General features: G+C 46.6%; 1 protein-coding gene across 6 annotated transcripts in view; it reads left to right on the forward strand.

The window, feature by feature from the left end:
* CTCF (CCCTC-binding factor) overlaps positions 1 to 12027 on the forward strand; it is a 58131-nt gene that overhangs the window by 36703 nt on the left and 9401 nt on the right. For 3 of the 6 annotated variants that reach the window (XM_029049642.2, XM_029049643.2, XM_029049644.2), the window contains 8 exons: positions 1275 to 2064; positions 2386 to 2556; positions 3174 to 3307; positions 5406 to 5526; positions 6138 to 6287; positions 6900 to 7060; positions 7811 to 7993; positions 8313 to 8448. In XM_029049642.2, coding sequence (XP_028905475.1) covers positions 1284 to 2064; positions 2386 to 2556; positions 3174 to 3307; positions 5406 to 5526; positions 6138 to 6287; positions 6900 to 7060; positions 7811 to 7993; positions 8313 to 8448 — 1837 coding nt within the window. In that variant the 5' untranslated portion in view covers positions 1275 to 1283. 6 annotated transcript variants of the gene reach the window in all.

Below are 12027 nucleotides of genomic sequence, written 5' to 3' on the forward strand. Positions count from 1 at the left end.
AGACCTCACCTGGGCAGAAGAACACCCGAGATGAAACCTGTGAAGTCTCATGTAGTGCACCATTTTAAGTCATGCTTGCCATGGGGGTGGTGATCATTGGTACCTATTTCACCATTTTGAAGTAGGCTAATTTGGATTAGATAATAGAGAAAGAACAAAACTAGCTGACTTTCATCTTTGCGATCCTTCTCGTGATGGAACCAGTCTAGGAAAGAAGATTGGGGTGAATAAAATAGGGGTGAGAGGAGCAGTATGGAATAACTTTTTTGAGAGTGGGGGGGGTGGTGAAGAGGCCAATGTAGACTGGGAAAACTTATGCTAATTAATGTCATGAGCTAATTTTGAAGCTGGGGCATGGCCTGATATTTTGCAGGAAACTGCCTTCCCAATCTGTGTTCTTCAGCAGACCTCGGGTGCCAGCCACCATGTTTGCTCTTCTCGCATCTGCCTGGGGGTTTTCTCCCAAGCACATTCACGCATGTCCAATGCAAGCTTAGTTCCGAGGCACACCGTAAACCCGGGGACAGGTATTGGAATGCCTTCTTCTCTTGGGGCTGGTGATGGAGGGTGGCGTGTATCCAGAAAATGGCCCCTAAGTTTTAGGGTTGTCTCAAAACATAGGAGCTTGGTATGCATTGATCTAAATCAGGGGTCGGCAACCATTTTGGGCAGGAGAGCTAAATAAAATGAAGGCTTTGAGCAGCTGAAATGCAGAGAATCAGTCATACCATTTAAACGCTTATTAAAGTAGCCTACGTCATTGTGAGACTCTTAATGATTTGGAATGCCTCATCTTCCCTCACCCCTGTGCACTGGCTATGGCTCTTTGGTGTTATGGGACACCCCCTCCACCCCCCCACTGTGTGGGCCCAACCCCAGAGTCCCCCAGGGTGCTTGGGACAGGGGGTGGGGGGGGTGGGGGGGGGTGGGGGGATTATACAGCACCCACCCCATGTGGTGGCGGACCTTGGGCAGACAGGCTGGCTGCTGATTCCTCCCATCTTCCTACCCCCAGCGATGGGCCAGATGGAGTCCAGAGACCCTGCGCCATCTGCCGTGGCTTCTAGGTAGGTTGCAGCGGTTGTGCCATGTACATATAGTAGTGGCACCCCACTTTACGGGCTGTCTGCCCGCCCTTGTCCCAAAGCAGCAGCCTTTAAATGCCCCCAGCTGTTTTTGCCTAACTTGTCCTCTCCCGTTTTGTGTTGGAAGTGTTTACAGATTTGCTCCTTCCGGCAGACCTTATCCAGCCTTTCTCTTTTGTGTTTGTAAAGGAGGAGGAAATGGAAGGTGAGGCAGTTGAAGCCATTGTCGAGGAGTCGGAAACTTTCATTAAAGGAAAAGAGCGAAAGACTTATCAGAGACGCCGGGAGGGGGGCCAGGAAGAGGACACTTGCCATATAGCACCGAACCAGGCGGACGGAAGCGATGTGGTTCAGGATGTCAACAGCAGCGTGCAGATGGTAATGATGGAGCAGCTGGACCCGACACTTCTTCAGATGAAGACCGAAGTCATGGAAGGGTCAGTGCCTCAGGAAGCAGAGGCAACCGTGGATGACACGCAGATCATAACACTCCAAGTTGTGAATATGGAAGAACAGCCTTTAAACCTCGGGGAACTTCAGCTTGTTCAAGTACCTGTCCCGGTGACTGTACCTGTTGCTACCACATCTGTGGAAGAGCTTCAGGGGGCTTATGAAAATGAGGTATCTAAGGAGGCCATGCAGGAAGGGGAGCCTATGATTTGTCACACGTTACCTTTGCCTGAAGGGTTCCAAGTGGTTAAAGTGGGAGCCAATGGCGAGGTGGAGACGCTAGAGCAAGGAGAACTTCAACCTCAGGAGGATCCCAATTGGCAGAAAGATCCAGACTATCAGCCTCCAGCCAAAAAAACAAAGAAAACCAAAAAGAGCAAACTGCGTTACACAGAGGAGGGGAAAGATGTTGATGTTTCTGTTTATGACTTTGAAGAGGAACAGCAAGAGGGTTTGCTGTCCGAGGTCAATGCAGAGAAGGTGGTTGGCAACATGAAGCCTCCGAAGCCAACGAAGATTAAAAAGAAAGGTAAATTTTTAAGGAGCCTCTGGTCTTCTTAATGCTGGTCTGCAGCCCGATGTTTCCGGTCACGGAAGGGGCAAACTGCACACACTCGGCGGGATTTCTGTTTTGAATGAAACCTTGGGGTCAAAACTCGTAGCACTGCTAACTCTTCCAGATTGAGAGCACTTTGAGGTTTTTAATGTCAAGGTGGGACGACATAAACCCATCTCATTTCAACATTTTAGAAAATGTGGCTAGGTGTATTTGCATGGGTGATTAAGGGGCAGAAATTCCAGAATTTTACTTCAGCAGAGCTTGGGCTCAATTATTCCACTTTGTGCTTAGGTGTAAAGAAGACATTCCAGTGTGAGCTGTGCAGTTACACGTGTCCACGTCGTTCAAACTTGGATCGTCACATGAAGAGTCACACTGATGAAAGACCACACAAATGTCATCTGTGTGGCAGAGCTTTCCGGACAGTTACCCTACTGAGGAACCACCTTAATACTCACACAGGTGCTGTATGAGAAAGAGACTTGCCAAATGTCTATGGGGCGGGGGGATTTCTCTGTGTCTGCATGGTCTAATGCACTCTTATGGTACCTAAAAATGTGGGCTTTCAGGGTTGCAGGCTGAGCTGAACAGCTGGTTCCAGAAAGTTGCAGCAGAAAGAGAATAACTGTGGTACCCCAAGTGCTTGCTGTTATCATCAGTGGTTTTTGTTGAGCGCTTCCTGTGTGCAGAGCACTGTTCTGAGCGTTTGGGAGATTGCAGGACAGCAGAGTTGGTAGACACAGCAAGAGGGAGAGACAGTAATGTACATAATTTATAATATATAATTTATAGATGCATACAGAAGTGCTGGGAACTATTGTGCTGAGCATTGTACTAAGCACTGGGGCGATATCAGAGAAGCAGATTAGACACCGACCCTGCCCCACGTGGAGGTCCCGGTCTAACTGGGGAGGGAAAGACACTTTTTTGCTACTTGTGGGAGCAGAAGACAGTATAGCGATTTGCACTTGGTGCCTTTTTCTGTTCTCCGTTAATGCCTTGCACTGGATCGTCTTGTATGTGCTTGGTCTTGAGCTCTCTTAAACCTCACAGAAGACCTCCTCCCTTTCGTCTTTTAGGTACCCGCCCTCATAAGTGCCCAGACTGTGACATGGCCTTTGTGACCAGTGGAGAATTGGTTCGGCACCGCCGTTACAAACACACCCATGAGAAGCCATTCAAGTGCTCAATGTGCGACTATGCCAGTGTAGAAGTGAGTGTTTCTCTTTGCTTATTAGAGCAGAATTGGACTCTTGCTGGAAATGGGCATCCAAGACACTACTGTATGTATTTGTAGTGGGATTCATCTTGTTTCTTCTTCCCCTTCCCTCCCTCCGCCCCCATGACACTTGCCTGATTTTGGGGTGTGGATAGTTCTTAAAAAAAAAAAAGCCCACAAACCACCCCCCAAGAACCTACTACTTGATTTCTAAAAACTTTACAGTAATTTGTAAAATAGAATTTGGAAGGACATTGTCATCTTGTGTTCAGGTTCCTGTTAATAGATTATAATCAGCCAGTAGAATTTTGGGGTGCCTGCTGTGTGAAAAGCACTGGGTTAAGCACTTGGGAGAATGCAATAGCATTTGTAGACATTATAATAATAATTATGGTCCTTGTTAAGAGCTGACTATGTGCCAAGCACTGTTCTAAGCACTGGGGAAGATACACGTTATTCAGGTTGGTCCCAGTCCCTGTCGCACATGGGGCTCACAGTCTTGACACCCATTTTACAGATGAGGTAACTTAGACCCACAGAAGCTAAGTGACTCGCCCATGGTAACACAGCAGACATGCGGCAGAGTGAGGATTAGAACCCAGGTCCTTCTGACTCCCAGGCCCTTGCTCTACTCACTAAGCCACACTGCTTCTGCTGACATGACATGATCTTGCCCACAAGGAGTGCCCAACAAGCGGTTGAGACAAACACCAAAGTAATTTACAGATAAGAGGGAAATGGACAAGTGGATATGTAGATGGGTGCTTAAGTGGACATGTGCTAAAGGTGGCACAAAAGTACATAAATGCATGGCTGACACAAAGTGCTGGGGTGGTACTTGGTGGGGATAAAACTGGTGGAAAAGAGAAGTGAATTGGGAAAGTCCTCCTGGAGGAGAGGTGATGTCAGAATCAGTATCAGTGGTGTTTGTTGAGTGCTTACCTGTGTGCCGAGCACTGTACTAAGCGCTCGAGAGAACACAATGCATCAGAGTTGGTAGATACATTCCCTCCCCACAGTGAACTTCAGAGGGGGCTTTGAAGAAAGTGGTCTGGCTGATATGAAAGGGGCAGGAGTTCCAGGCAGGAGAAAGGGCGTGAGACAGGAAAGGTAAGAGACATAGCATATGGGCAATCTTGAGGAAAAAGAGTGGGAACTGGGGTGTGACTGGAGAGTGCTTTAAAACCCACCGGTCAGGAGTTGGCACTCTGGGTGGGTCGAATGGCATTGTAAGCATTTGGGCAGCAGAGTGAAGTATGGACTAGAGGGGTGAGACCGGAGGCAGGGAGACCAGTGGAGAGGCTGATAGTCCTCTAGTTGGGGTCTGCCCAGTGCCCGCCTGCACCAGTGTGGTGACCATTTGGCTGTGGAGGAAGGGGCAAGTCCTGGCACTGCTGTAAAGGAAAGACTCATTGAGTGTGGGAGTTGGAAGAGAGAAGAGTTGAGGATAAAGCCGCCATTATGGACTTCAGAGACACAGGGAGGTTGGAGGGGTTGTTGAATGAAATGGGAGAGTTGGTAGAAGAGAGGGTTTCCTACACTCATTACAATTCTAAGGTAATGAGTTCTATGGTAGGTAGATTGCCCACCTTGATCCATCCTGATGACTTTAATGACTTGGGAACTTTTTTTATTTTATGGCTCCCGTTTTGTTTTCACTTTCCCTACCCCTCTGCCCTGTGGGTTCATCACTGAACTACAGAGGAGTCATGAATATGCCTCCTGCACCTCACCAGCTATTTCTACTGTACCCCAACCCACTGGGACCATAGCATGAGTGATACAAGGTGGTATATAAGAGTTGCAGCGTGTGTGTGTGTGTGTGTGTGTGTGTATCATTCAACTGTAAAATGCAACAGTTTCCCGAAAGATAGAGGCTCCTCTGTAGTTTATGGGTGCTTTCCCTGCACCCACCCCCTAGTTAAGGGTGCCATAATTTTTAAGGAAAAAAAAATGGCTTCCTCTTAATTCTGGCCTTTCGTACACTAGAAGTTAGGACCAACCAAATGGGCTACAGTGGTCAGCATCCATTGCTGACGGAAATCGGGACCCCTTCCTCAGTATTAAACAGTATTCAATGCTTGTGTTTCAGGTCAGCAAGTTGAAACGTCATATTCGCTCTCACACCGGAGAGCGTCCATTCCAGTGCAGCTTGTGCAGTTATGCCAGCAGGGATACCTATAAGCTGAAAAGACACATGAGAACTCATTCTGGTATTCATCACTTTCTGATTGTTCTTCTGCATAGATCCATTTTATGCCCACACTCAGCAAATGTATGCAGCATTAAAATTTGAGTTGGATACAAGAGGGCCTCTCTGTCCAATGTTTCTGAATGCACCAGATGAAATTTGGGTTGAGGAATATTTTTTTCCCTGCCCAAACCTTTTCAAAGAGAGGAAGAATAAGCAGGAAAATGCACAGTATCAGCTTCTGTTAAGAGGTAACCCGACTGGGTGGATCTCACAGATCTCGGCCTTTAATTTGTGAAAAAGTTGGGCCGAATCAAGATCCAAGTGCTAAGAGACAGCCAGGGAAAAGGGTGATGAGGAGAGTTGAGTGTGTAGGGGTAGGTGGGTGCAGGGGTGGAGAACAGAGAGAGAAGGAGTGAGATGTTAAAATGGCCTGAGGGCTCCGGCTACAGTTGGGGATGCTGTTGCCGGTCTTTGGAGGCTGCTAGTTGGTGCACGCAGATCTAGGCAGTGACCTTCGATTATTAAGTAGTCTGTGTGCAGTCGAAGAATGATTCTCAGGTTAGTTTTTGTGCAGGCTAGTTCTGTCCAACCTGCCTACTAATTCCATGTCTCATCCTTTTCCCCCTTAAGGTGAAAAGCCCTATGAATGTTATATTTGTCATGCTCGGTTTACCCAAAGCGGTACCATGAAGATGCACATTTTACAGAAGCACACTGAGAATGTGGCCAAATTTCATTGTCCCCATTGTGACACTGTCATAGCAAGAAAAAGCGATTTAGGTAAGTTGTTTTTTGTCTTGATGTTGTCATGTTGTTTCATTTCATCTCTCCTTATGTGGTCTGTCACCTTTCAGATTGTGTGCCTGCCGAGGATCAGGGACCAGGTCCCATCTGTGTACTCTTTCCCGGTTACTTAATCCAGTGCCCCATACTCAGCAAGCGTTTGATGAATGCTGTTACCACTACTCTTACTAGTAGTAACAAGAGATGAGACCTAGTAAAGAGTTGAGCTGGAAAGGTTCACCTTCCATCTTGTGATTTGGGATTTCTCAAAAAAATGGATGTAGCCTCTATCGCAAAGTTTTAAGAGCTCATCCACATGAAGTGGATAATAGTAGACGCAAGTCCTGAAATGCTCCGTATCTCATTGCAAAGCATCAGTGGGGTGAGAGCTCCTGGCTGCTAGGTGAACTACCTTATAATCCCAAGAGGGTAGGCCTGAAGAGATTGATTCATTCACTCATATTTATTGAGCACTTACTGTGTGCGGTGCACTGTACTAAGCACTTGGGCGAGTGCAATAATAAACACATTCCCTGCCCACAACGAGAAGAGATGATATTCCATTTGCATTTTCCTTGATTTTTTTTCCTCTTTTATTTTTCCCCCCAGGTGTCCATTTGCGAAAGCAGCATTCCTATATCGAGCAGGGCAAAAAGTGTCGTTACTGTGATGCTGTATTCCACGAACGCTATGCCCTCATTCAGCATCAAAAATCCCACAAGAATGAAAAACGTTTCAAGTGTGATCAGTGTGACTACGCCTGCAGACAGGTAAGCTTGTACATGACTCCCAGGAGGTGTAGAAGATGGAAAACCACCTACTCCTAGTGTTTCTGAACATCCAAAGGGTGTGTTTCTATGCCTTATTGCACAGCATCAAGGAGGAAGAATTTTCATCACTTTTTGTCATGCCAAGGCGTGGTCTAAAACTGACAGCTAATCACACTTGATGCCACCTTTAGGAAAAGTCCATTTTTGAATGACAGCAGCAGTGGCGTCATTTTGAGTAGGTGCCTTCTAGGGCAGAGTAGCTTCCCACTAGTCCGACTGTGGTTGGATGTCAAGAAGAACAACTATCTCACTATGTTCCCCTGCAGGGATCCTTTGGTGCTCCTGCCAGGCACCAAATTCTAGGCAAGGTGGGACTGGGAAAACAGTGGTGACCGTTGGTGGGAACATTGGGAGGAGTGGGTTTAAGAGGGAAGTGTACCTCAAGTGTCAAACATTTCAATGGTCTATAATGGGAAAGAGTTGTAAACTGCTGCCCCAGGAGGCAGAGTTGCAAGAAACCTCCCTGTTTTTATACTTTGAGAGTGGTAGCTAGCTCTTTGAGCCTCTGTCTTCCAAAATAAAAGTGGGAAACTGCATCTAAGCATAAATGGACTTCTTTCTCATTTCCTCAGTGAAGTTCCTCATATTGAAGAGAAGTGGAGGTTGTATGATAAATGGAAGAGACACTATGGTAAAAACTGCTACCAAGAATCAGTCTTTGAAGCTATTTCTCTGCTCTTTCTCGCTCAGGAACGGCACATGATCATGCACAAGCGAACCCATACTGGAGAGAAGCCTTATGCCTGTAGTCATTGCGACAAAACCTTCCGCCAGAAACAGCTTCTCGATATGCACTTCAAACGTTACCATGATCCTAACTTCGTCCCTGCTGCCTTTGTCTGTTCTAAGTGCGGTAAAACATTCACGCGCCGGGTAAGTGCCAGCGTCTTGCCTGCAAACTTATTTCTCTTAACATGCGGCCTAGGTCTTTTACTTCTATGAGTGTCCAAAAGTTCACTCCCTAACTGTTCTTACCCAGTCCTTGTCACATTTTCCATAGCAGGTTGGGATTTGGGTGCACCTTGATTGACTGCATATTGGGCTAAACTAAGGGAACAACTAGGTCCTTTCCAGGTTTGCTTTGCTATTTCCTCCTTCCCGGACTTTGTGAATAACCTTGCTCACTTAGAGGTGCCTTATTTTATTTTTTTAATTTTTAAAGCTAAAGAGTAGTTTTCCTTTCTCTGACTAGAACACCATGGCTAGACATGCTGATAACTGTACCGGTCCAGATGGTGTAGAAGGAGAGAATGGAGGAGAAACCAAGAAGGGTAAACGTGGGAGGAAAAGAAAGATGCGCTCTAAGAAAGAGGATTCTTCTGACAGTGGTAAGAGATTTGCTGGCTGGTTTTTATCCCCTTCCCATCTCAGAGCTACACAAGTCGGACATTCTGTGGAACTGATTTCCGTATCTTTAAAGCAGGCCATTTCCTCTCTTCCACCCAGGTGTGAGCCCATTTCTGATGTGTGCTGCTCTCATCTGCTCTTGACTGTCAGGAAGCATTGGATTTGTGTCCATAGTCTAAGTCATGTGGGGAAAAACTTAAAATATAGAAATACAGTGACTAAAGTTGAGGCGAAACTGTCAGAAAAAAAGAGAATCTCAATTCTTTTTCTTAATCCTAACTAATGAAATTAAACTCAGTAGCTAAATAAATTGTAAGGTTTGAAAGGGCCAAAAAGCAGTAAGTAGAGGTTTGTTGTTTTTTTTTCCTCTTGTCCCCACCCCTTCCACTTCCCTTCATAAAACTACACCTGGGGCACAATTCCTGATAGGCCTTGGGCTTCTTGACTGACAGCCGCTACCTTGGTCAGACAGTTTCATATCTCTTCCTGGTTTCACTTCTCTCTTCGGTGTTCTGCCATGTTTTCTTTTCTAAACTTGGTTCTACTTTTTGAGCAGTAAAATAGTTACGTTCCCAGACTATATATTCACAGATAAATAGGGCAGTCAAACTTCCTAAGTTTGGGTTCTTTTGAGTCAGAAAGATTGGCTAACATCACTTGCTCTTATTGGCTAAGTAAGGGTTTGCAATTTTATATGACTGGCTCCTGGGAGGGAGTTTAAAAAAAATCGGAGGACTAATTACAAAATGTTATTTCTTGGGTAAAAATTGGGTTTAAATATTGGATTTTATTTGACTTTTTGAGTCACACCCAACAGCATCTGCATGGCAAGTGTTTGCTGATTAATATTACTCCTTTCTGGCATTAGCCAATGACTGAATGCGCTCCTGACCTCGCAGCTGTCGGTTTGCATCATGGAGTCTCCCGTTGGGAGTGGTCGATGAGCCTCGGCCCTGAGGCTTCAGAACCAAGAACCTGCATGAAGGAATTGATTTTAGTGCTAGCAGTCATGTGGCAGTACTACACTCTCGTACCTGCCTGCTGTGTTCCCTGCACAAGGGCCCGGAGTGCGAGCAAGTAAGCGGCAGACGGGTGTAGCACACAACGAAGAACGTACGGAGGGGGTTTTTTTCCTTAGTTTTTTGTTTTTGTTTTTACATGCAGGTCCTATTTATGGCCAAAGCGACTGCAGCACAAGTAACCTTTTTGCATGCATAGCCATGTTACGGCAACTTTAACATTCGTATCAGTGCACAGCATAACTGCCTAAATTTTGATTTTGAGGTACAGGATCTATAAAAGTGAAAGAATGAATACACACATATTAGGGATAAGCAAAATTTGTCAAATGCCCATTGGGGAAATTCCAGAGACAATACCCAGGAACTCCAGGTGGAGAGAATGGAAATCTTCCCTATTTTTCTCCCCACAAATATATTTTTTGATTCATTTCTAAATGATCAAATTTGCAGGTGTCACTTTCCAAAATATGTAGACTGCAATCAATAATAGTGGGGATGAATACGACCAGTCATTGCCCAAATGCGTTAAAGCAACTTGCCGGCTGTGGCTGGATAAGATTGTAAGGTCCTAGGGCAGAAACGGTGTCTTCTATTTTTATCTCTTCCCAAGCACCTAATAGTACAGTACCCTGAACACAGGAGGCACTCTGCTGCTGAAGGTGGATTTGTAACTTCAAATGCATATTGGCAGTCCAAGTGGAAAGGAAAAACTTAAAATTTTCAGAACTTTGTTATCCCTTTCAGGTTTAATCCTTCTCCACCTCCCCCCCCCCAATTTTAAACTATTAGCAGGGGGTGCCCCACCTACATTCCCTCTTAAGCCTCCCCTCGATTGATGCATAAATCCATGTCCTTACCACTGCCCTTACCCTGCTGTTCTGTCTCTCACACCTCCACCTCTGGACGACTTCCAGGTACACTTCTTTGGTTCCGATGCTTGTGTGGCAGAGCGCTGTTAGCGGAAATCTAGGCACCAGGCCGACTGACATCTACCCCTTCAAATTCACCCTCACCTGTTACAACTCCGTCCCTTCTTCGGTTCAGCAGTGTTGTTTCTCCTCCCTCATTAATGTCCGCCGCCCGCTCCTGAAGTCCCCAGTGTCACCTCTTCCCCCCTCTCTTGCCCCAGGTAACTTCACCAATTACTTTGTCTATTAAAAGTTGAAATCAGGCATGCACGCTCCCCTTTACCCCTACACCCACACTCTTCCTTTTTAGTCATCTCTCAAGGAGGTGTCATGCCTGCTTTCAAAGTGTTTCACCTCCTCCCTGTCTCTGACCCATCCCTCTCCCCTTCTAACGGTACTTGCTCCTGCCCTTCTTCCCTTTCTAACTGCCATCTTCAACTGCTTACTCTCCGATGGCTCCTTCCCCTCTATCTTCAAACATGCTCAATTCTCTCATGCTTAAAGAGCCTTAGCTGGAGAGGGCCGTAGAATCCAAAGTCCACCCTACTCTCGTTCCTGTCCGAGCTCCTTGAATGGGTTGGAATCACCCGTAGCCTCCACTCCCAGTCCATCTCCTATATTGTCCTGCTGCCATCTGGTTCCCACCCTCTTCATGCTGCTGAGACCGACCACACTCTCCAAGGTCACTGTTGACCTTCTCCTTGCCAAACATGATGGTCTCCCCTAATCTAATCCTCCCTGACCTGTCAACCACCTCTTCCTCCACCTCATACCCAAAGACATAGTGGGTAATAGTATTTATTTTGTACTTACTGTGCAGAGAGCACTGTAGTTACCACTCGGAAAGAATCCACGGGTGGGAACTAGTTCTGGTTAATGTCCCTTCGGGGATGTCTCACACTTAGGGCTCTGTTTCGGGTCCCCTTCTCTTCTCACTTCGCACTCGCTTTCTCAACGGGCTCATGGGCTCCCCTGATTCAGCTCCCACCTCTGTGGCGGACTCCCAAGTATATTGCACTAGCCCCAACTTCCCTTGCATTTCCGCACACTTCCATGATATCTCCACATGCGGTAATCCTGCTGACACCTAAAGATCACCTAAAACCAAACTCCTCCCCTCCCAAATCCACTTCTGCCCACACCTTTCCCCTCAACAGTGCTACCATCCTCCCCATCTCTACCTGGTATTATGCTTGACTCCTTGCTCTCTCTCTCACCTCTCTCAGTATGTCACTAAATCCTGCCAGGCTGTGGTCCATAACATCTCCTGGATCCCCTGCTTCCTCTCCATCCAAACAGCCACCACTCTGGTCCAGGCATTCATCCTGTCCCGGCTACACTACTGAATGAGCCTCTTCACTGGTCTCCCTGTTTCCAGTCTCCTGTCTCCAGTCTCTCCCCTCTCCAGTACGTACTTGACTCTGCTACCCAGATCATTTATCTAAATCTCTCCATGCCTGAAAAACCTTCAGTAGTCACCTCTTCCTCTCCACATCCAGCAGTATCTCCTGACATTGGCTTTAAGGCACCCCATCAAGCTCTCTTACCTCTTACTTGAAGCAGCGTGGCGTAGTGGAAAGAGCACAGGCCTGGGAGTCAAAAGACCTGAGTTTTAATCCTGGCTCTGCCG

This window comes from Ornithorhynchus anatinus, chromosome X1 (assembly GCF_004115215.2).
Source record: "Ornithorhynchus anatinus isolate Pmale09 chromosome X1, mOrnAna1.pri.v4, whole genome shotgun sequence".
In the NCBI taxonomy this organism is placed as follows: Eukaryota; Metazoa; Chordata; class Mammalia; order Monotremata; family Ornithorhynchidae; genus Ornithorhynchus; species Ornithorhynchus anatinus.